General features: G+C 38.2%; 1 protein-coding gene across 3 annotated transcripts in view; it reads right to left on the bottom strand.

Annotated features, from left to right (window-relative positions):
- TUBGCP3 (tubulin gamma complex component 3) overlaps positions 1 to 26,402 on the bottom strand; it is an 82,705-nt gene that overhangs the window by 15,009 nt on the left and 41,294 nt on the right. For 2 of the 3 annotated variants that reach the window (XM_059685138.1, XM_059685137.1), the window contains exons 12-17: positions 21,945 to 22,055; positions 21,260 to 21,368; positions 13,508 to 13,697; positions 11,339 to 11,474; positions 10,192 to 10,260; positions 5,791 to 5,926 (exon numbers count right to left, since the gene is read on the bottom strand). In XM_059685138.1, coding sequence (XP_059541121.1) covers positions 5,791 to 5,926; positions 10,192 to 10,260; positions 11,339 to 11,474; positions 13,508 to 13,697; positions 21,260 to 21,368; positions 21,945 to 22,055 — 751 coding nt within the window. The remainder of the gene's footprint in view (positions 1 to 5,790; positions 5,927 to 10,191; positions 10,261 to 11,338; positions 11,475 to 13,507; positions 13,698 to 21,259; positions 21,369 to 21,944; positions 22,056 to 26,402) is intronic. The other variant, XM_059685139.1, reaches the window with a different exon arrangement.

A 26,402-nucleotide genomic window follows, 5' to 3' on the forward strand; every position in this document is an offset into this window, starting at 1 on the left:
CTATTTCACTCAGTCTGGAACACTGTCAAGTGTAAAATGCGTCATTATTATATTAACTACCAAGAAAGAAAAATAGCTGTCACTTAAACTAACAAAATGTCATAACACTTCCATGGCAACATGTCACCTATAAGGGAGTTGACCACCTCTCTTGCCCCTACTATGTGCAATTCTATTTTTAATAAAGACCACAAAAAGAGATTATTTTAATACCAATCTTTTGGGAACGTGATCCTTCATTTACACCCTCCCAATATAGAAGGCTGAGAAAGAATATAAACTTATTTACCTACATTTGTCTACTTCATTTTGTTAAATGTTATTTGAAATACAAGTTAGTTGCCATTAATATACTTTTTAGATTAACTGAATATAACCAAAAACAAAATTCCAAACCACTGGAAAAAAATCTTTAAACTATTTTAGTATCAACAACTATTTTTTGAGGAAAACCAAGATGGCGGTATAGGTAAACACCGGAAATTGCTGCCTCCCACAACAAATTCAAAAATACAACTAAAAGACAAAACAGACATCATCCAGAACCACAGGAAGGCTGGCTGAGTGAAAATTCTACAACTAGAAGGAAAGAGAAAAGCACACTGAGACTCAGAGGAGGTGCGGAAGTGCAGAGGTATGGAGGCACACGCAGCAAGGGCTGGCAACTGAGGACACGGCTGTCTTTTTGAATAGGGAGGGAGTCACAAGCCCCCGACTGCTCTGAATTCCAGTTCCGGGTGAGTCTCTGGGAACCTAGACTCATATAGGGAGAAACTGGACTGTCTGGCAAGCGGGCAGAATTCAGAACCCGAGGGCGGCTTTCTCTCAAAGGTGCTTGCAGCGATTACAGGACACTGAGATGCGGGGCCCCTTAGGGCAGGGCTGAGGATCCGCCGGAGCTGTTTGCTCCACCCTGTTGATTCCCTGAGACCCCACCCCACCCCACCCATGCTGCGGCAGAGGCTTTTGCATATGAATGCCCTGGCCCTTTGCAATCTGAAAATTACCTAACAAACTGCAGCTGGGCCAGACAGACACTGCACTTCCAAGAGAAGGCCCAAGGCCCCACAGCAGCTTGCATTGCTTCACAGCTGGACCTCATTTGGGCACCTCCAAACCCCAAACAAGGAAGGGGAATCTGCAGATCTCCTCGTAGCTCCTACTGGGTAGCCTCAGGCAGAGGCTAAATTAGCACCTCCTTAGATCCAAGAGCTAGTATACCCAGTGGTCAGAGTGGGACCATCCAATTACAACTCCTGAGATCCATAAGGGACACACTCAGGGGGCAGACTCAGTGAGCACCAGAGCCCCACTGAAGCAAGTCTTGTCCCGGAGGGGTGTCTCCAGAACAGGAGTTCTCCCACTGCAGAAACAGCTGATTCTCACAGCCAATTGGCCTGGAGGTCAATTCCTCCCAGTGATAACTACAACAATCAAGGCTTAACTACAACAAGACTGTGCACAAAGACCACAAGGGGGTACACCAAGAGTGTCTACCTCAGGTACTTGGGGAGGCTGAGCCACTGGGCCTTATAGGACACTTAGCACAGAAAGCCACTCTATCGACACAGCGAAGGATAAAAAATGCTGAGACAAAGAAACAGGACACAAAATGACAGAAATGGAGGAAAGCAAACTACTGGATATAGAGTTCAAAACCACACTTTTAAGGTTTTTCAAGAATTTTCTAGAAACCACAGATAAACTTAATGAGACCCTCAAGAAATCTAGTGAGACCCTCGAGGTTGTGATAAAGGACCAACTAGAAATTAAGCATACACTGACTGAAATAAAGAATATTATACAGACTCCCAACAGCAGACCAGAGGAGCGCAAGAATCAAGGCAAAGATTTGAAATACGAAGAAGCAAAAAACACCCAACCAGAAAAGCAAAATGAAAAAAGAATCCAAAAATACGAAGATAGTGTAAGGAGCCTCTGGGACAGCTTCAAATGTACCAACATCCGAATTATAGGGGTGCCAGAAGATGAGAGAGAGCAAAATATTGAAAACCTATTTGAAGAAATAATGACAGAAAATTTCCCCTACCTGGTGAAAGAAATAGACTTACAAGTCCAGGAAGCTCACAGAACCCCAAACAAAAGGAATCCAAAGAGGACCACACCAAGACACGTCATAATTAAAATGCCAAGAGCAAAAGACAAAGAGAGAATCTTAAAAGCAGCAAGAGAAAGACAGTCAGTTACGTATAAGGGAGTACCCATACGACTGTCAGCTGATTTCTCAACAGAAACTTTGCAGGCCAGAAGGGAGTGGCAAGAAATATTCAAAGTGATGAATGCCAAGAACCTACAACCAAGATTACTTTATCCAGCAAAGCTATCATTCAGAAGTGAAGGTCAGATAAAGAGCTTCACAGATAAGAAAAAGCTAAAGGGGTTCATCACCGCTAAACCAGTATTATATGAAATGCTGAAAGGTATCCTTTAAGAGGAGGAAGAAGAAGAAAAAGGTAAAGATACAAATTATGAACAACAAATACACATCTATCAACAAGTGAATCTAAAAATCAAGTGAATAAATAATCTGATGAACAGAATAAACTGGTGATTATGATAGAATCAGGTGCATAGAAAGGGAGTGGACTGACTATTCTTGGGGGGGAAAGGGTGTGGGGGATGCAGGAAGAGACTGGACAAAAATCGTGCACCTATGGATGAAGACAGTGGGGGAGCGAGGGGGGAGGGCAGAGGGCGGGAGGGACACCGGGTGGAAGGGAGCTAAGGGGGGAAAAAAGAGGAACAATTGTAATAATCTGAACAATAAAGATTTAATTTAAAACAACAACAACAACAACAACAATTTTTTGTTCAGTTGAATGGGAAATAGATAAAAATGGGTATAAATATCTGGGTAGACCATTATCAAAAACGCTTGTCCTAAACACATCATTTTCAAGGGTAACTATTTACTCCAACCCATTTATGTTGATGAACATTATTAAAATGATTCCTAGAGTGATTACTGATATTATACATATGATCAAACCACCTACACACACTGTGCATACGTGTAGAATTCCAAAGGATGTTTACAGAAGTACTTTATAGAATCTTTTTATATTTTTGCCTCAGATTTATGGTTGGCGGGACATTCCTAAATTTGCTGTATTAACAAGCCTAACTACCTGGCTGATTTCTGTGCATTAACTTGCCTGGCCACTAACAACTTTAAAACACTTCCTTATAAACTAAAGGTAAGAACATTACATCCCAAGAGAAACAAGGTAAAAAACCACACAACTTCCCTCAAGAAACACAAATGACAAGAGAAAGAGGAGAAGGGGAACGGGAAGGGGAAAGGGAAGGGGAGGGGAGAGGAGGGGAGGGCATGGGAGGAGAAAAAGAAGTGTTGACACTGATCAATAATTTTAAAGGCATTTTTAAAATTAAAATGAACTTCCATTTTCACCTATCAAACTGATAATTTGTTTGAATATAATAATCCAATGTTAGCCACAAAAATAGCAATGCAGACAACTTTCAAGCAGGGAGAGCTGTGCTTATGGGGAAGTAAATTAATTGTAACTTTCCTGAATGTAAACAGACAATACGTACCAATAAAGTGAAAATAGAAACACTAAGTATTAGCAGGTATAAAGTAAAACTAAAATTCATGCCTGTTAACCTCCCAATTCTCCATTTCCAATTTATCTATTCTAAAGAAATATTCAGAGGCTTATATAAATATACACTTATCAAAAAAAAAAAAGCTTATGGCATTATTTATATTAGTGGGGGGAAAAGATTAAATAAAAGGACTACACATTCAACTAAAAAGAAAGTATTATACTATTAAAAATATTTTAGAAGTTCTATTTTTTCTTAATCCTCACCCAAAGATATGTTTTTACTGATTTTTAGATAGGAGGAAGAGGAGTTGGGCCGGGGGAGAGAAACATCACATATGAGAGAAACATCGATCAGTTGCCTTCCATGCACTCCCAGGCTGGGGATCAAACCTGCAACCCAGGTATGTGCCCTGACCAGGAATTGAACCAGCAACCTTTTGGTGAACACGACAATGCTCAACCAAACTGAGTCACCCTGGCCCAGCTAGAAGTTTTATTAAGGAAAAGGGATTAGTGAAAGAAGCTGAAACTAAACTATACATAATAAGATCAAGTAAAATTAAAGTTATTGATTTTATAAAAGATAAATATATTTTTCCCATACATAGAAAACTGATCAAACAAATGTATTAGTTATCTTTGAAAGAAAACAAAACTCACAGCTGATTACTCAATACAAGAGAAAAGCAAATTTATAGACATTGTTAAGCTGATATTCAAATCAGAAAAATATATCAGAACCAGCTAATATTTAAAATTGTTATAGATTTCCCAGGGCTAAACATAATACTAATGCTTATTTGAAAGGAGAAGAGTGATACAATGACAAAGTATTTGCTTCACCTGGGATTGATCTAAATCAGACAAGAAAGATGCTGGCACAGAGAAGTGACAGTTAAGAACCGCTCTACTCAACAGTATTAAAAAGAACGCAGAGAAGGAGCACTGCAGGTAAACTGAGTAACTGGCGAGTGCACACCCAGGAAATACGTGAGTAATCCTGTGACACACCACGAGAGAGGCTCCTGAGATGCAGAGCCGGGAGACAGTGTGAGGTTCTCTCCTCAACCGATTACTCCTTCTGCCTCCTTTCAAGAGGCACCCACGTGCCAGTCACTCCACATTTACTAGAAAGTGGCTGCTGAAGGCAGTATTTACTGTGCACAACCATTACAGCATTTAAAAGAAAATGTCCCCCTCACTTCCTTCTCAGCTATTTCAGAGGATCCCTATGATTAATTTTCTATAAAATGAGTCCAGAGGAAGCTAGGCCAAGAGCAGGAATATCATGATCCATTGGAAAAGACCTGCTGGCAACAGAGAACACACGGACACTCAGTAAAAACTGCCTATTCCATATGTCAGCATGTGGACAGGTGCCCTCTAGACCTCAGGCTTCTGGGGTGCCATTATCCTGGAGCTTTGGAGCTGGCTCAAGGACCAGCCTTGACCTAAATAACAAGCAGAGGTCACGTCCGCCATCCTTTAAACAACTGCTTCTTTTTAAATAATTACTTTTACCAATTAAAAGATTAAGAATATAATAGCTTATTTCTTCTTTAAAGACATACTTGTTGAAATATTTTCTCAAAGGCTTTGTTCAAATTCAATATAAAGATTTCAAAATTATTCATAATTGAAATCATTCAGTATTTATAACATTAAAATAAACTTTGACTATCTGACATGAGAATTTTTACTATAGCTATTAATTGCAAAATAATATTATAAAATATGTCCATCTTCTGGTTTATGAACCAAAACAAAACATCAAGGCAATACACAAATAGACTTTAATTAAAACACTAAGTGAATCTTAAATGAGTCAGTGATTTATTAAACAACTTTCTTTTCTTAAAAGTAATTATTTTTAAATTAAAGTACACATATGAATACTACAGTGAAAAACAAATGTGATTCTAAAATAAATTTCATGGTCTAAAAAATCTAACTTGACTCAATGTTGTTGTTTGTCTGATTTGCACTGAGATCAAGATAAGCAGTATTACAAATGAACCTTATCACAAAAGCCCAATCCAAAAGCACAATAATGAAGCACTTTTCAGTTCAATTACTTTTAAGACAACTTTCATTTTTGCTAAACTGCTGGACACAACACAGAGGGTGAAGTTGCTGGTTTGCATGCACCAGGTGGGACGCACAGTTCACCTGACTGCCTTCTTCTGATGGGAGTTACCTGGCATATTTCTCAGGAGCTTCGCGTTACACATATGCCCCTTCCGTATGTCAGTGAGGATATATTCCATCCGCTTGGCCCGCCAAAGGAAGTTAAACACTCTTAGATAGTGGCTCATGCATTCTCGGGTAAACACCTAAAAAGAACAGCAGAAGACAGGATGATAGTATTCTGTGAGATAAGGATTCTCCCAGTACAGGTCTCAATAATTTTTTCTTTTTTAACAAAAAAACCAGAGCAGAGAACACACAATCAACTCTAATAGATGCTAAGTAGTATGTAAGCAACTAATATAGTACATTTTAAGAAAGTATCATTATATAACAACGACATTAATTATTTACATGCTAAGCAGCATGCCAAGTAAACTCACAATAATATGCCAATTTTACAGATGGGAAATAGAGACCTAAGCAAGGTCACACAGCTAGTAAATGGTCTAGTGAGATTTTTAAACCTGGCCTAACCCTCATCTTCATAGCAAGTCCAAATGCATAGCAGTGTTTTCTACCCCCACCCACCTGAAGGATAGGTGAGGGTGGTGAATCTCATGGAAGGAGGACCAAGAAGAATCTTCTCGTCTGAAAAGAGGCCTCCAGGTTATCTGAACACATGTACTTATTGCTTTTGAAGACAGTAGTTTCACAACCAGGGAGAATAAGCTCTGTGGGTAGGGATAGGGCCAGGCCTGCTTTCTATGCCGACCTCCCTCCTATAGTGGCCAGATTTAGCAAATAAAAACACAGAACACCCTGTTAAATTTGAATGTCAGATAAACCATAAATAATTTTCTAGTGTAAGTATGTCCCATGCATAAAGGTAACAGGGTTTTCTGCAGATTTCAGTCCAACACTTTTCTGACACACATAATGTGTGCAGCACCGACATGGGCACATTTTCATCCCTTTCTAATGCCTCCAGCACACTGAACATGACCTGATTTACAGAGAACCCATTTACATGTGTTACTGAAAGTAACTGGTCTGAGCAGGGCCTGGCACTCAGCAGCAGGTCAAGGCTGAGCATTCAGGAGTGCGCGCTCTTCTCCTAAAGTCTGCGTCTCACTCTTGTGCCCAGCTTTGTACATTCACGTCCTTGGGCCTTGACTCACATTACTGCCCTATGACCTAGCCCAGTGATGGCGAACCTATGACACACGTGTCAGAGGTGACACGCGAACTCATATTTTTGGTTGATTTTTCTTTGTTAAATGGCATTTAAATATATAAAATAAACATCAAAAATATAAATCTTTGTTTTACTATGGTTGCAAATATAAAAAAATTTCTATATGTGACACAGCACCAGAGTTAAGTTAGGGTTTTTCAAAATGCTGACACGCCGAGCTCAAAAGGTTCGCCATCACTGACCTAGCCCATCATTCTCTTCCGCCCAAACCCCACCTGTGCCTCAAGGACAAAGGCCATACCTTTCCATGGTCTCACCATTTCCCCTCTTTACTGCTTGACCCTTACAATTTTAGCACTTAATTATAGAATGTTTTACCTTGTCTTATTTGGTATATTCTTGGCACTTTTTACCTTTTACAAGGACTATCTGTTTATTCTTCTGTATGCTTTTCTGTGCCAGTATTTGGTAGATGCTCAATACTAATGATGACATGTCTAAATAGGAGTGATTAGGAGCTGCTTTGAGAGACTCCAACACCAACTATGAATGCTTTAGAAATTACCCATTTTAATGTGCTGCTTACACTATTAATATTCTTGCAATTACTTAAATGAAGGGTGACCAAATTAAATAATTTTACAAATAAATTAAAGGATTCCTTGCTATATAAATAATATCTTACAGGGCTCCCTTAAGTACCAAACTTCCCGAGCACATTTAACATCACCTGATTTACAGAAATTCTGTTTAATAACAATTCATGTTCCACTGCATTTACACAGGGGAAAACATCCTTCACATTTTAGTTTTGCTAGGTATATATTTTTTCAGTTCATCGCCTATTTGTAAAATAAAGTTTAGATAAAAGTAAACAAATATGCTTCTGATACCTTATCTAATACCCTGGAGACCAATAACAGAAATACCTGGATTTCATCCTGCCCATTATCAAAAAGAGGAGATTAAAGATAATCTTTCCACATCCCTTTTCAGAGTTAATAAGAAGCTAAAATTATATGTTATATAAGATGTAATTATATAGCTAATATAAGATATGTACCTATTATAACTAACTGTACAAAAATGACAATCTCAATTAATGAGAATAGAAAGGGAATGGATAATATTGTAATTTAATTTAACAGGGAAAAAGCAGAAAACCATTCTCTCTCAAAATTTGACTCTAAGAGTATACTTTTAAATGCAATCGTCCTCTCTTACCTTTCCTGTAATTTCTGCATACCACTGCATAAAATTTAATCTGTTAAAAATTATTTCAATTTCTAATATTAGCCTGAATACCTGCAGTTGTACAATAATATGACTATAGGTAAAGCATTTAGCTGAAAATATACTAACCCAGGAGATAAACTAACCCTAAGACTGGACAGCAAAGACCAGACATTCCAGGGATATTTCCCATAAGATATCTCTGGAAGGCCTTGCTAATCAAATTATGAGATCCTTTTCTCCTTCCCAATTCAACCCACTGGAGTTGGTACCTATTGGCCATAGATAGGAATATATCCTTAATTTGTTTTTTTAAATAAATATTATATAAACTTCCTTCGACTCTACTAGAGTTTTCAAAACTCTAAAAATTTTTTAAATATTGCACACTTAATAGTGTATACACACAGTTTGCAATGCATGAACTTTGATACTCACTAGTAAGAGTTGCAATATTATGAAATAACCATTTCAGTTTTATAGACCATTTTCACTTTATCACTCAAGGCACTTACATTTTGTGAAGTAATTGATACAACTGTTTTTACTATGGTATCTTTTATACTATGAAAAAATATGCAATGTATACAATATTAACAAATTAGATAATATGAAAATTTCTAATTTAAATAATTTGTTAAAATATTCTGTTTCGGATATTAAAATTATTTAAAACTGTTTAGGATATAAGTCAAACATGAAAACATTTATTCCTATCCTTGGCCTGTTCCATGCCTCTAAAAAAATAAGTGTGTTTAAAATATGGAGTTTGAGATTTATGATCAGTTGCAGAAACCTGTTTAACTACTGATTTATAGTTTTGGTCAAGGTATTTATCTTTTAAATATTTTACTAACTTAGCTTATTATTTACTCTGCTAAGACAAGTTTGAATTCTTAAAATATGAAGACTGACCTTCAAAATGACCAAATTAGCATTTGCTAGGTAAAGATATCACTTTTAAACATGTATGAGTTGATAAACTAGAAAAATTGTTGTATGAGGTTGATAATAAAAAAATTTTAAAAACTAACTTGAATATGACCAAAAATTAAATTTGCGAGCAGTTACGCATTTAAAATCTGGTAGATTTGATCTGGTAAAGTTTAAACATTAGTAACTTATTTGTAAAAAGAACTGCACCAGTAGCTACCTTTCACAGTAGACATGATAGAGCCATTTGCCAGTGGCAAATCTGTTAACTTGGAAGTGAAAAGAGGGAGGGTATGGCTTTGATGAAAGTATTTTAGCAGCATGTGTGGCTTATACCTTGAGAGACAGAACAGCCATGGAGTCAAAACTCTGCAAGAACCACTAAGGAGAAATTTTAGACCCAAAATATATTACTTCTAAACAGAATACTTTTCCTAATAATTAAAAAAATGAATGTCCTTTCTCAATATTTCAGATATAAAAATGGCTGAAATAAGTTTAAAGAGGTATCTCAGCCAAGGAGATTCCATGCCAGTCTGAATAAAGAAAGAATGAGCACTTAAGAAGGGGCATTTAAATTGCAGGCCCAAGAAAGGCAACTCTGCTGGTCAATCTTTCATGACCTGGTAACTGTTAAAAGAAACAGTACTTTCCTTTAAGCATGGTAAAAGCACTATGAACAATAGTGCTGCTATTTCCTCATCAGTTGAAATGAATACTAAATATCAAACTTTAGCTAAATAAAAATACAACTTCCCTAAAATACATTTTATAGTTCCTTTCAAGTTATCCTAAATTAGTTACTACAGTCTAAGAATAATGGAACAAAATGAATATCCATTTATTAAATACTTGGTGAAACCTGTGATGGAACAACTGATATTTTTAAGAATTCTTAAAATAATACACCATTTCAGCACTCATTAATGGTTATTTAAAACACACACACAATTTGGGCTTAAATATTCATTCACTTGAGTATATCGTAGATGTCAAGTGATTAGTTTAATTAGAAGTTCTTATAGAAGAAAGCCAATTCTAAAACAGCAAAATGCTTAGCAAGCTAAATAGCTGTGACTATTATAAAAATACCCAGAATGATCTTACAGTTGCAATCGGTCCATCAACATGGTAGTCCAGGCTGAAGACATCCCACCCAGTGTCACCTGGAGACACCTAAGAGCAAAAACAAACAACTGCAGGACTTGCCACCAGTGTTAAGCTTAATGCCAAAGAACTTGTCAAATCCTCAAAGTAAAGGTAATAAAATAAAACCCAATTTTTAAAAACTGCTCAACAGTTTTGAGTGTTAGCTGCATGACAGCAGAGAACTGCATTTCTTTGTACCTCCTGGATCCTCAGCATTTAGACAATGATAGGTACACAGTAGGTGCTCTACAAATATTTTTGGAATGAATGGAATATTTTTAAATGAATATATAAAATGTATTTAAAATTCATCACCATTTCTTTATGACAAAACCTACTGCCTTATATGTTCCAAATCCTTAAAAATCAATATATTTTTAAAAACCCAACAGGTCCTGCTAATGGTCCTTTATCATAGCTAAGCAAACAGTATCTGATGTTTATGATACTCATTTCCCTAAGAAATGTTATCTTCTATCAAACTAAAACTAAAACATCTTTTTTAAAGTATATTTTTATTGATTTCAGAGAGAAAGGGAGAGGGAGAGAGAGACAGAAACATCAATGATGAGAATCATTGATGGGCTGCCTCCTGCATGTCCCCCACTGGTATTGAGCCTGCAACCTGGGCATGTGCCCTAACGGGGAATCAAACTGTGACCTCCTGGTTCATAGGTTGATGCTCAACCACTGAGCCATGCCGGCTGGGCTAAAAACATCTATTTTTGATAAATATTATTATTATAATTCTACCTCATCACTGTGCCTCCTATCAACGTTACCATTAACCGTACCTCAATTTACTAGGCATCCGTGAGGGCCGCCAAGCACTGTGATAAGTATTGCATGTTCTCTGCCCAAGAGCCCTTTGTAATGTGAGAACTGAAACCTAGTGTGATGTAGATAGGCAGTGACTTGTCTAAGATAACGCCATAACAGACGACATACTGGGGATTCAAACTCAGGTTGCCCAGTCTTTCAGTAATGGCTCTTCCCCACTAGACTAGCCGCGCCTTAAACAACATGGAAAACATCAGGGGAAAGCTGCTGGTAGGGGAGAGCTCACTGCTTTGTGCAGACTGTATTGACCCTGAAGCTACAGTACCTCCAGCAGCCTCACATCCAGTCTTTTGAGGATCTCAGGACTGTCAAACTGGGCGTTGGTGGCTCTGACAGCAGTTTCGAGAATTCCAGTTAAATTGTGTTGATATAAAGTCGTAGCTGGACGGACAAGCTCTGGTCTTAACATTTTTTAAAAAGAAAAAGAAAATGTTACTTGAATTCTTAATGAGCTATGTAGAAACTTAAAATTATAAAAAGATTTCAAGTTATAAAAACTAAAGACAAATGGCACCAATATGACATGGTAACAAAACTTTCCCAGACTTAACTGTAAACAGGATTTCACCAAGTATTTGGGGAAATAAATTTCCTTAAAATTTCAAAAAAAAATTAATTTTTATTCAGCTTAAATGAAAAATATTTAAAAGTGCCATCCATGTTAACAAATAAAGTTTTCCAACTAGAGGCTGACCAATAGTAGCATGAACTAGTGTAAAATTTCCTACACGGGTCCACTGGGAAGAAGGGTCTTCATTAAATCAAAACAATCAGATAGAGGTAGGTGTCATGATTCTAAAGGCTAAAAACTACTTCATCATGAGTAAAAATTCGTGAAAGGGTATTAATATCTCAGTTTCCAAATATGAAACTGTGACTGAGAGCTGATCAAGTTAAGAATGCAGCCTGTCATCCCCACGTGTCAAGGGCCATTTGGATATTCATAACATCATTTGTGGGTCACACAAAATTACCAACTTAAAAGTTAGCCTGCTCTATTTGGTGAAACATTTAATTAACTCTCCCCTAATGCCTTGGCAGGGCCAGACCAAATGATTTTGCAGGCCTTATACAGCCCTTGGGCCAGACTTTCCCCACCCCGGTTCTAAATATTAAAACCTACCATAGTTTTAATATGTTAATCAGCTAAATGATCTGATCTGTATTATTGCCATCCTCTAAATGTTGCTTTAACTTTAAACTGTAAGAAACACCTTGCTAATCTCTACCTCTATGTCAACGTGCACAGCTACACCAATGGGTCTGCTCATCCCACATTCTCACATGTACTCCCATTTTACCCTTCTGGCATTTAAAGAACATTTCCCCTTAAAACACTCACCACCACTCACCCTTCCAACAGGCAGTGGCCTCGTGACCAGTATTTAACTAAGAAGCAACCCCTTCTCTACTTACAGTGCAGACATGCTATTTGAGTAAGTATAATCACAAAGAGTTCATGTTTAGCAGATAATCAACTCTTTCATGAGCATGCAGGTCAGTTATTGTCATATATGCCCCCAAAATCTAGATTATTTTTCATAACTAGACTGATTTCTAGTTAGAGGTGGGGCTACAGGAGCTTATGTGACTGAAATAGGGGTTCTCACATAGCAGCATCACCTTCAGCTGGGCCCTTGTTAGAAATGTTTGGGCTCTCCCCCAGATCTACAGAACCAGACTCTATAAGTGGGTCCAGCGATCCATTTCAACAAGCCCCTTAAGGGACTCCGAAACAACTGCTTGATTAGCACAGATATGATTGAGAAGTAGTATACTTTTTTAAGCGTCCTAAAGGGAACACCAAAAAAATAATAGTAATTTCCATCCTTACATGCCTGGGAAAATCACTAGTCCCATGCTGTGGCCCACACACGCATGCTCACTCTCACCAGTGCTGCCTGGGAGCCCCGGCTTGCATCCGGAGGGTCTAATTGTCTACTCTAGAGCCAGGAGCATGACGGGCTCTGGTACAGAGCTGTCTGCATCGCGATGGACAGAGGGGAAGGGCACATTTAATTAATGGAACAAAACAAAAAGAGTAGTAATCGCTGTTTTTCTGAGTTACTTTTAGAACAAGAAGCAATTTAAACTAAAAAGTTCAGTCTTAAAATACATTTTCTTTTTACGACTACTTTCAAAGTTAGGCTAAGCAAACTGTGACTATGCTGTGTGCTCCTCATACACTAGACTGCCAGGGCCACAGTGTTCGTGAAGTGCACAGGCTTCTCCTGAGACAAAGCACACAACAAGCAAAAATAAAGACTTTCACACGACAATGTGACAATTTTCTTTTCCTGATTTTATCTTACCATATGTTGTATAGAAATGCAACAAATTTCCCTCTAATGTCATTTATTCTTTAAACAAAAATTGTAAGACTCTTATGTTGAAATCTACTGTATATTTATGAAAATCAAAATGGTTTTCATACTTGAGCAAATCCATTAAGTGCCTTATGAAGTCTCCTTGACCGAGAAGCAAGTACCGCCTCATGGCCTGCATGTGGTCCAGCAAGCTATACTTTTTATTGAGAACATCCAATAGGTATTTGCTGGTCTCAAAATAAGCCGCGTCGATTTTCCCCTGAAATGCATTTTCCAAATCTGTGAATAAGTCTGCAGCTGTAAAGAACAAAAGGAAAAGTACACATGCATACGTAATTTGTATTTTAACAAAGGAAAAGTTGAAGGCACACACATGTACAAGTCATTGCCAATGCCTGAAAATGGCATTGGTGGCAGCCCAAACAGGTCATGGGCTGGGAGGCAAACTAGAGTCCCGAGCCCAAGAAACTGAAAATACTAATATCTGGCTGGATTTATAGCAGACATTTGCATTGTGACCTACGGGAGAACCTCTAACAGCACCGTTCATCACAGATTTTTAAAAAAGTTCAAATTACCTTTTACAATGGAACTAACTAAAAAATATCACTTTGTTGAAAAGTGCAAAGAGAACATGGCGGGTCAAAGTTGAACACCTACAAATGCCTATAAGACATTTCAAAACTAGTTTGAAGAATAAACAAGATAGCACATGTAATGAATGAGCTTTGTGGATTGTGCAACTCAGTGTAAAGGTTAGGTGCTGTTGTCATAAAGCCATTATCAGAGTATCAGAGAGTAAACTAAGGAAAGATCTGAAGATTTTCCAGGGGACATGTAATAAGAGCAGACTGTCACCAACACAGAAGCCTAACTGTAAGCAGTAATGTAAAAAACAACAACAACCAACAAAAACCCATCATTTCCACAGTTTTAAATTGAAAAGAAATCACAGGTAAAGATTAACAATGCTTTTTAATGCTAATTTATATCACAAAACCATTTATATCTATATACTTACTTTTCTATAAAAACTATAATTAACACTTGAGCTAGCAAATAATCCCAATGTCGAGAAACAATCTAGGCTTCAAAAAAGGTAGAACAGCCCTGACCAGTTTGGCTCAGTGGCAAGATCATCTGCCTGTGGACGGAAGAGCCCCAGATTCGATTTCGGTCAAGGGCATGTACCTTGGTTGCAGGCACATCCCCAGTAGGGGGTGTGCAGGAGGCAGCTGATCGATGTTTCTCTCTCATGGATGTTTCTAACTCTCTATCCCTATCCCTTCCTCTCTGTAAAAAATCAATAAAATACATTAAAAAAATAAAAAGGTAGAACACTACTTTTCAAAGTTAAACAAGAAGAGGCAAGGTCTGCAGAGTTCAGGTTAAGTCTCCCTCACTACCTGTTATCAATTTGAAAATACCAGAAGACTTTAGAATTGTTTTTACTTGTTCTTCAAAATAATAGACCCATTAAGAAGAACCTATTTTAGGAAGCATGGAACAGAATGCAAAACCTCGGAAGGAAGGCAGGGGAGGGTGGGTGGGTGGGAGGCAAACAACCAACAACCTTGTATGCATATATGCATAAACCATGGACACACATAATAGGGTGGTGAAAGCCTGGGGTGGGGGTGCTAAAGGAAGTTAATGGGGGGAAAAGGGGAACATCTGTAATACTTTCAACAATTACTAAAAAAGAGAGAGAGAGAGAGAGAGAGAGAGAGAGAGAGAGAGAGAGAGAGAGAACAAAAGAAAAATACAAATATACAATAGACTATTACACATCCATTAAAAAGAGTAGGATAGATTTTTTTGTGCAATGTGGAACAAACTACAAGCTATACAATTCAATGAGAAAATTCAAAGTACATTAGGCTTCCATGTTTGCATATATGTAAATATGTATAAGTATGTGCTAGAAAGAGGGAACTATAAACATAGAAAATTGTATAGGCAAATATTTCTAAATGGATGCATAATAAATTGGGAAGAGAGAGAGAGAGAAAAAAGGACCTATTTTAGCATTGCCACTATTCCAATTACACATTAGTATGGGAAAAGCAGGGTGCCCACACAGAGGAAAACATACCCTATTTTCTGTAGAAGGGGAAGTATGATGATGCAATAACATGAGGACACTACTCAGTGAGCTGTGTACCTAGTTTAAGGAGAAAGTGAATATTTCTGTTGATTTATGTCAGTGATGGCGAACCTATGACGCATGTCAGAGGAGACACGCGAACTCATTTTTTGGGTTGATTTTCCTTTGTTAAATGGCACTTAAATATATAAAATAAATATCAAAAATATAAGTCTTTGTTTTACTATGGTTGCAAATATCAAAAAATTTCTATATGTGACATGGCACCAGAGTTAAGTTAGGGTTTTTCAAAATGCTGACACACCGAGCTCAAAAGGTTCGCCATCACTGATCTATGTAGTTTTAAAAATCCAGATGTGAACTAAAAGATGGAACGGACATCATCCAGAACCACAGGAAGGCTGGCTGAGTGGAAATCCTACAACTAGAAGGAAAGAGAAAAGCATACCGAGACTCAGAGGAGGCGCAGTACGGAAGTAAAATACTAAGGTGCAGAGGTGCATGCGGAGTGGGCTGGCGGCTGAGGGCGCGGTTGTCGTTTTCAATCCAGAGGGAGTCTCAGGCTCTGAGCTCCAGTTCCAGGCGAGTCTCTACGGACCCAGACTCATACGGGAAAGGCGGGACTGTCTGGCATTGGTCGGAACCCAAGGGCAGCTTTCTCTCCGAGGGGCTTGCAGCGATTACTGGGACACTGAGAAGCAGAGCCTCTGAGGGCAAGTCTGAGAGCAGCCATAACTGCTAGCCCCGCCCTGTTGATCCCGTGGGACCCGCCCCGCCCAAGCCCCGCCCAAGCTTTTGCTGGATAGCCTCAGGCAAAGGCTGGATTAACGCCTCCCTAGAGATCCAGGAGCCAGGAAGCCCAGAGGTCAGAGTGGGACCATCCAGTTTGCAGGTCTGTGGAACCATAAAAGACATACCCAGGGGGCAGGCTCAGTGAGCACCACAGCCCCATTGAAGCAAGTCTTGCCCCAGAGGAGTGTCTCCAGCACAGAAGTTCTCCCATTGCAGACACAGCTGATTCTCACAGCCAATTGGCCTGGAGTTCAATTCCTCCCAGTGATAACTACAACAATCAAGGCTTAACTACAACAAGACTGTGCACAAAGCCCACAAGGGGGTGCACCCAGAGTGTCTACCTCAGGTATTTGGGAAACTTAGTACAGAAAGGCACTCTATCGACACAGCGAAGCATAAAAAATGCCGAGACCAAGAAACAGGACACAAATGACAGAAATGGAGGAAAGCAAACTGCTGGATATAGAGTTAAAAACCACACTTTTAAGGTCTTTAAAGAACTGTTTAGAAGCCGCCGATAAATTGAGTAAGGCCCGCGAAAAGACTGGTGAGACCGCCGATAAATGTAGTGAGATCCTCAAAAAGACTGGTAAGACCGCCGATAAATGTTGTGAGATCCTCAAGAAATCTAGTGAAACCCTCGATGTTGTGATAAAGGACCAACTAGAAATTAAGCATACACTGACTGAAATAAAGAATATTATACAGACTCCCAACAGCAGACCAGAGGAGCGCAAGAATCAAGTCAAAGATTTGAAATATGAAGAAGCAAAAAACACCCAACCAGAAAAGCAAAATGAAAAAAGAATCCAAAAATATGAAGATAGTGTAAGGAGCCTCTGGGACAGCTTCGAGCGTACCAACATTCGAATTATAGGGGTGCCAGAAGAATGGAGAGAGCAAGATATTGAAAAACTATTTGAAGAAATAATGACAGAAAACTTCCCCTACCTGGTGAAAGAAATAGACTTACAAGTCCAGGAAGCTCACAGAACCCCAAACAAAAGGAATCCAAAGAGAACCACACCAAGACACATCATAATTAAAATGCCAAGAGCAAAAGACAAAGAACGTATCCTAAAAGCAGCAAGAGAAAGAAAATCAGTTACCTACAAGGGAGTACCCATACAACTGTCAGCTGATTTCTCAACAGAAACTTTGCAGGCCAGAAGGGAGTGGCAAGAAATATTCAAAGTGATGAATGCCAAGAACCTACAACCAAGATTACTTTATCCAGCAAAGCTATCATTCAGAAGTGAAGGTCAGATAAAGAGCTTCACAGATAAGAAAAAGCTAAAGGAGTTCATCACCACCAAACCAGTATTATATGAAATGCTAAAAGGTATCCTTTAAGAAGAGGAAGAAGAAGAAAAAGGGAAAGATACAAACTATGAACAACAAATACACATCTATCAATAAGTGAATCTGAAAATCAAGTGAATAAATAATCTGATGAACAGTATGAACTGGTGATTGAATAGAATCAGGGACATAGAAAGGGAGTGGACTGACTATTCTTGGGGCGGGGAAAGGGTTGCTGGGGGTGCAGGAAGAGATTGGACAATAATCATGCACCTATGGATGAGGACAGTGGGTGGGGAGTGAGGGCTGAGGGTGGGGTGGGAACTGGGTGGAGGGGAGTTATGGTGGGAAAAAAGAGGAACCAATGTAATAATCTGAACAATAAAGATTTAATTAAAAAAAAAATCCAGATGTTTTCTCCCAGAAATGTTTTTACTATACCATTGTTTGAATCACTAAAGATTTTCATTCCAAAAAAAAGTTTAAAAGTTTTAGCCCAAAGTGGCCTAGCAGAAGACATACCATCCAGAGCTTCCCTGTACATTCTTATTCCTTAACTAGAGGCCCAATGCATGAAATTCATGCACTCAGGGGGAGGGGGGCCCTTAGTCTGGCCTGGGCCCTCTCACAGTTCAGGAGCCCTCAGGGAATGTCCGATTGCCTCGGAGGCAGGAGAGGTTCCCGCCACCACTGCTTTGCTCGCCAGCCGTGAACCCGACTTCTGGCTGAGTGGCGCACTCCTGCATTGAGAGGGATCAGGCTGAAACCCAAGGGGTCTCTGATTGTGAGAGGGGGAAGGCCAGGCCGAGGGACCCCACCAGTGCATGATCTGGGCTGGAGAGGGATGTGGGAGGTTGGCCAGCTGGGGAGGGACCGCAGGAGGGCTCCAAGGTGTGTCCAACCCATCTCACTCAGTCCCGATTGGCCGGACCCCAGCAGTAAGCCAATTTACCGGTTGGAGTGTCTGCCCCCTGGTGGCCAGTGCACATCATAGCGACTGGTCAACCAGTTGACTGTCTGCCCCCTGGTGGTCAGTGCACATCATAGTGAGCGGTTGAGTGGCCTTAGCATATCATTAGCATATTACTCTTTGGTTGGTTGACTGGACGACCGGACACTTAGCATATTAGGCTTTTATTATATAGGATGATTCAGGCATATCTTATGCTTCCATTTGTAAAAGTTTACATTTTCAATACATTCTGAAAGTCTGCCCTAGTGCGTTCTCTAAGATACTGAAAATCACACTGGACTAACAAGTACATGAATTGATGTTCAACATGACTCATCATCAAGAAAAGGCAAATTAAACCACAATGAGATACCACTTCACACCTGTTAGAATGGCCGTTATCAAAAAGACATGAAGTAACAAATGTTGGTGAAGATGTGGAGAAAAGGGAATCCTTGTACACTATTGGTGGGAATGTAAGTTAATTCAGTCACTATGGAAAACCATATGGAGGTTCCTCAAAAAAAAAAACTACCATATGATATATTAATTCTACGTCTGGATATTTATCCAAAGGCATTGAAATCAGAATCTCAAAGAGATACCTACACTCCCATGTTCACTGCAACCTTATTTACAATAGCCAAGGTATTTACAATTACAACTTAAATATCCAGTGACAGATGAATGGGTAGAGAAAATGTAATCTATAGATATAATGGAATATTATTTAGCCTTAAAAAAGGCAATTCCCATTTGTGACATGGTTGGACCTGAAGGACATTATGCTAAGTGAAATAAGCCAAACACAGAAAGACAAATACTGAACAATATCACTTATATGTAAAATCTGAAATAAACTTAGAGAAGCAAATAGTAGCACATTGGTTATAAGATCTGGTGACCTATATAGCAAGTCTATACAATGATCTATATGGTGTCTACAATTAAGAATATTCTTCTCTACTGTATTATATACTTAAAACACTTTATCTGTACATCTCAATTCATTTATCACTTTCTTCCTTTTATTTATTACTTTACTGCACACCTTTTTTTAAATTTCTTAACTTTTTAATAACCTCCTGCCCCCTCCCCCAAGGAGTACCCCACTTCTGCTGCCTTTAGTGCCTTAGAACTTTGGTGTCATTGACCTCAGACACCATTTTGCCATCCACAATCCTGCAGGTGACGATCTTTTGGATGGATTGTATAGAGTTGCTGTTGTCTAGGATGTCACCCAGATGCAAGCATTGTCCACAGAACTTGCAAAGATCTGAGCCCTCAGGTCCTCCATGGTCTTGAAATAATGCTCCAGTCTCTGACCTGGGTCCCTCGTTCTCTAGGTGTTCCTGGATTTTGCTCTGCAGTCTCTGACTGTCAGCCTCCAGGCCTCTCACCTTCTCCAGGTAGGAGGCCAGGTGGTCATTCAGGCATTTCATAACCTCCTTCTTGCTCTGGATGCCCCCAATGCCTGCCAGACCCCTAGCTATCCCTGCAGCTAGGCCCTAGGACCCCCAATTGCCCCACACGCTGGTGGAGTGAGACACAGAGATCTGGGAGCCCAAGTCCCCAGCACCTGCACAGATGCTGAACCCTCTGCTGGCTGGCTGGGCCCAGTGGCTGAACAACTGCATGGAGCCCAGGGTCCGGCAGTTTGTGGAGAAGCTGGAGCGGCCGCTGAAGCTCATGTTGTTAAGGGAGGAAGGCAAGAAAATGAGACTCAGGTTCAAACAGCCTCTATTACACATTTAGATTATAAGCTAATGAAAGGCACAGCCATGGAGAATTCATATTATTTCCCCTATAGCTACCACAATGTCATATGAAAAGTAAACTTGAATGAACCAAGATGACAATCTAAATAGCAAATATAGACAAGACACAAAATACCATGAAATTGTTGAGGCTGAGGCAGGCAGCAAATGGAAAAATAGAAAATAGCAGTGAATGAGGAATAACCATAAGTCATTTAATGCAGGCAGAAAGATACTTAGCATTTTCAATACAATAAACACTTGTAAATCCTTGCTGATTTCTAGACAAGCCTCTGAGTTTCCAAGTGTGGCTAGCATTAGCAACATTTTTTCTTTATGTTCTTATTTTGGCATACTGTCACTACATAAAAAAAGCAATACATGCCCGGCCGGAGTGGCTCAGTTGACTCAATGTCCTGTGCACCGAAAGGTTGCCGGTTCAACTGTCAATCATGGCACATTTCTGGGTTGCAGGGCCGATCCCCAATTAAAGGCAACTGATGAGTGTTTCTCAATATTTCTTTCTCAAATCAGTGGTTTTTCCCTCCCTCCCTCCCTCCCTCCCTCCCTCCCTTCCTCCCTCCCTCCCTCCTTCCCTCCCTCCCTCCTTCCCTCTCTCTCTCCCACTCCAACCCCCCCTCTTTCTCCCTTCCCCTCTCTAACCATGCCTTCTGGTGAGGATTAAAAAATAATAAGAGTAAAACAGTTTACACCTATTCCACCACTTATTGTTTAACCGTATAAAAAGGCGAGCAACATTTAAATAGTAATAAACATTTTATACACATTATACCTGTATTAAGGTATTTTTAGATAATAATTTAGAAAATGTGTTAGTCCTGTTGAACAAAAAATACTTCAAGCAATATATATTATCGTTATCACCATCATCACCACCGCCATCATCACAGTCCCACCACCATCACCACAATGACCATCATCCTACCATCTTGGGGTGACTCTGCAGACTTGGTCACAGCTATCATCTTTGTAGTGGGTGTCTGGTCATGACAAACCTGGTGCAGGAAATTTATTGATTTTCCTATCAAAAGAACCTAAAAAAGGAAAATATCCTAGAGTCACCTTTATATAAAATTAAAATGGTCAATCATCCAACTATAACAAATATTCATAAGAAACAAATTAACTGATTAAAAATTAAATAACAAGAACATGTGGGATGGTATGAAGTGAATTCTAGCAACTGAAAAGATGTTATTAACAAACACATATTAATATGTTGATGTATCCAATTAATATATACTTTGCCTCAAGAATGCTAATCCTAATCTAATCTAATGAACAAAATAAACTGATGAACAAAATAGATCCAGAGACATATAGAAACATGGAACAGACTGATGAATCTCAGAGGGAAGGCTGGGGTGGGTGGGTGGGGAGAGATTAGCCAAAGAACTTATATGCATATATGCATAATCCATGGACCCAGATAATAGTGTGATGAAGTCCTGGCATCTGTAATACTTTCAACAATAAAGATAAAATTTTTTAAAAAAAGAATGCTAATCCTAAAATGCAACAAAATTTTAACTGAAGATTAATTTTGTCACATGATCCAGGTTGAGATAGCATTAAAATATCAAAATCCCAAAAATCTCTTCTAATCCTACCTTCCTAGATTGATCCATCGTAATAAATGAAGGAATCATCGACTTCCTTAAAGTATACTTGTCATGCCACAGTCGATCTGTTTTAACTGTAGGATCTGATGCTACAAAAAACTGAAAACAAAGAGGCATTGAAACATTAATAAGCTATATGCATGGCAAAATATTATCTAACAGCAATATCGAAGAATGTTATTCTAGAAAGCAAAGTTATCTAAATACAGGGAACCTTACCGTTTATATACTAAAATTTGTTTTAAAAAGCATTTTGGAAAAAAAAAAAAGAAAAGCATTTTGGATAGATCTCTTCAAATGAAATCACATATTTCCCAGACTTTTAAAACCAAAGAATAAGGAGAACAAGTTAAGCTCTCTTGAAGACTCATGGTTTTTTTCATTATGAGTATTAATTACGGCCTCTACCGTGTATCAGCAAAGATCTAAGTATGAGGACTACTGAATCTGCTTTGGACCTTAGTAAAAACATACCGACTTCTAGAGCTGTTTGAATATTCAATTCAAGCCTGCTTCATAGTTTTCCGTCTGTTACTTCCATCTACTCAGCTGTGTCTCCTTCTACCAGTGTGCCAGCCCTCTGTGGCTCTCTTGCAGAGCCCGGAGTCAAGAACAAGAGGTGCCTAGGCTAACATACTCTGCTCAGACTGTCGGCTACAGGACGACCATGACATAGGGGGAATGGCCAGCACCAGTGTACCTAATGGCACAACAGGAAGTGACTTTCTCCTGTAGCTCTGCCCAAGAACCACCCATGCTCAGAAGCTTGTCCCCTGTCTACTACGCTTCTCACATTTGCTTCCCCCACCAACCAGCCTGATAGTTGACATCAGAAAAAACAAGGAATGATAAGGAGAAAACTAAATTGCTATTGTTTCCAGTTCGCTTGCTATTCCAATGAGGCCATTCTCATTTTTTAGTCATATATACTAATAGACTTGTGCTTTTATTTCTATAAACTCAATTTCTAATAGCAGAACTGGTGAGTCAAATGTTTATTTTTTTATGCCAATTTCTCTTCCAAATAGTTGTGTAGATTAATATTCCTACCAGCAGGATACTCGATATTCTGCCTCCTTGCTCATTTAGATTTTGCCAGTCAGTTAAGCAAAATCATGGTTGCTTATACTGCAATTTTACTGACAACAAAGGGAGTTGGGCATGTTTCACAATGCTGATTGCCATTTGCTATTCTTCTCTTGTGAACTCTTTTTAGGTCCTTGACCTATTGCAGTGATGGCGAGCCTTTTGAGCTCAGCGTGTCAGCATTTTGAAAAACCCTAACTTAACTCTGGTGCCGTGTCACATATAGAAATTTTTTGATGTTTGCAACCATAGTAAAACAAAGATTTATATTTTTGATATTTATTTTATATATTTAAATGCCATTTAACAAAGAAAAACCAACCAAAAAAATGAGTTCGCGTGTCACCTCTGACACGCGTGTCATAAGTTCGCCATCACTGACTATTGTCTTTTTCTTAGCAACAGACTGTTAATTAGGTATGGTGACCGTTTGTGAATCATTAAGTATTACAAATTTAATTTTTCCAAGTTAATGATTTGCCACTGTTTATGTTTTGTTATACTTTTGTGTTTTGTAGGTAAATGCCTTCCTTTATAGCTTCTGAGTTTCCTATCTTCCTAAAACCTTCCCATTCCCAGGTTACAGAATATTCTCCCTTATTTTCTTTCAGTATTCCAATTGTGTTTTTATTATTTAGATCTTTCTTTCCTTCAAACTTTATCTTAGATAAAATATGATAAAGGGAACTGTGTTTCCTTCTGGACCAGGGGTGGGCAAACTTTTTGACTCGAGGGCCACAATGGGTTCTTAAACTGGACCAGAGGGCCGGAACAAAAGCATGGATGGAGTGTTTGTGTGAACTAATATAAATTCAAAGTAAACATCATTACATAAAAGGGTACGGTCTCTTTTTTTTTTTAGTTTTATTCATTTCAAACGGGCCGGATCCGGCCCGCGGGCCGTAGTTTGCCCACGGCTGTTCTAGACAGAATTTTCTCTTTAATGGCCAGGTCAGCAACTTTTACTTAATACACACCATCCTTTCCTCTGAGCTAGGGATGTCTCATCAGAAATTACCATTATAACTATATCAATAGATTGAAAGGGGGGAAATTTGACTATATCAAGAGATCAAGAGGAGATATTTGATGTTATTTACCATCCTCCAGTGGTGACTAATTAGCTTTTTATCATCATGAACATGAATTTACATATATCTGGAGTTTCAATCCATGAGTTATTATCCTGATTGGGATGTGGGAGCATCTTCAAGCAGGTTCCTGAGTTCTTCAGACTTCACCTGAGTTGTCTTCCTTGTTTCTGGTTTAGAAGGTGCTCCTGGCTCATCTTGTTTGTTTCTATACCAGACCTACATCCAGTCAATTTACCAAAGAGCTCTAGTTCCTTTTAAGGAGAAATGGCATTTGGACCACAACCTCAGTACCTGACAGTTGTTTCAGTTGGAAGCTGGATAGTTTCAGGCTCAGCACTGGCTCTGCTATATATGGCGGCTTGATTCCCCAAGCAGACTGTAAAGTCCATTTAAGTCATAAAATACCTAAAGTGCCTTTTTGGTGATACTTAATAAATTCCAAATCACAAACAGGTAAACACACAAACCTGACTAGGAAGGTGTGTCCACAGATACTAAATGGATTTAAATAATTTTTAAAATGTTTTTATTATTTTCATAGCAATATAAAATTAATGGTTTCCTTGCAAAATTTAAATAACCAAAATTAACCCAAGAAAAAGGAGAGGGGAGACTCTAAAAAGAGCAATATGTTTAGATGTTATCACTAAGGCATTTAAAACCCAGACTTTTAAACTTAAGTATAATAAAAACAAATAAAGAGCTTACTTTTTAAGTTATCATTCTTGTTATTTTAAAGTATTCTAAATCACAGAAAACTGTACAGAATGCTAGTTATGAATCCAGTATAACACTAGCAAAATCTGATAAAATACCCAAAATGGAATTATAAGTCAGTTTCATTTACGAATATAGATGAAATTCTGAATAAAATATTACCCTTGCATTACTGGGATAAAATATTTTTGGTCAGGGCACAAGCAAGGAAATATATAATGAATTATAAAACATTATTATGTAGTCATTTAAAATAAAATTTGTTCTTTTTTAAAATATATTTTTATTTATTTCAGAGAGGAAGGGAGAAAAAGATACAAACACCAATGATGAGAGAGAATCATTGATCGGCTGCCTCCTGTGTGCCCCCTACTGGGGATCAAGCCTGATTTATAGGTCAATGCTCAACCACTGAGCCACGCCAGCCGAACTAAAGTTTGTTCTTAACTATCACAAACCCTTCTGAGAACCATATAACAAGTACATATCTTTTTCCCAGGAAAAATGCATATATCCACAAAACCATATAACCCTATGTACTACTCAGGAGTTTCAGAGATTATATTTGAAGACTTGGTATAAAAGAATAATATTTAATGGCATGAAATTAATTTCATTATTGACTTCATGTAAAAAAGTTTACAAAATGCTATGATACATACAGAAATGTATAACAAACTAAAAAAAGGAATATATATTAACACAGGTTATCTGTTTATCATGAGATTACTAATAAATTTTACTTTTCTACTGTTTAAATGCTCAAAAATTTTGTAATTACACAAATACTTTTAAATTAGAAAAAATATTGTTCAAAAAAATTGAGTAATTCAAGCCAGTGAGTAAACATATAATACCAGCAGGAATTGTTTTAGCAACTACATTTTCCCAGGGCAACCAACTAAAAAAGATGTTTCTTCTGTTGACACAAATGTAATACCAAGGGTAAATATTTAAGGAAACAGAATTTTTAATGTCAAAATCTTATATTTGACCCTTGTAAGTTAGGGCTAGATGGTATCAATTTTGTACAGTCTCCGTTATAAGTATAGGCATTTGAATAAATGCCAACATTTTTATGACCACAATGAAATCGCTATATTTATTTTCAATTCAAATTTCTTATCATTAGGCTCTAATTTAAATTACTAAAGTATTTATTGATCTTTTATCTTTTAATTCTTAATTTATATTCCCTTTCTAATTTTAAACACATAACTAATGATGTTTCTACGGGATAAACAATACTACTATTATGAGACTATCATCACTTTAACATATACTTAATTTATCCCTGATAGAAATAAAAACATGTTATAATCCCACCAGGAGTACTAATCTAAAAGGTTACTCAATCACCATGCTATGACTGCTCCGTAGCTTGCCATTCAACAGATTAATTGCATATAAAGTGCATTTATCTGCTATTCAGTTAGACAGAAGAGCTAGTTTCTCCAGACAACACACCAATTTATCCTGAGAGTTGGAGTGCAGCGGGATTTTTATCAGTATGAACAATAAGAAAATTTAATTTCAAAGATAAGAACCT

The sequence above is a fragment of the Myotis daubentonii genome, chromosome 2, assembly GCF_963259705.1.
Source record: "Myotis daubentonii chromosome 2, mMyoDau2.1, whole genome shotgun sequence".
In the NCBI taxonomy this organism is placed as follows: Eukaryota; Metazoa; Chordata; class Mammalia; order Chiroptera; family Vespertilionidae; genus Myotis; species Myotis daubentonii.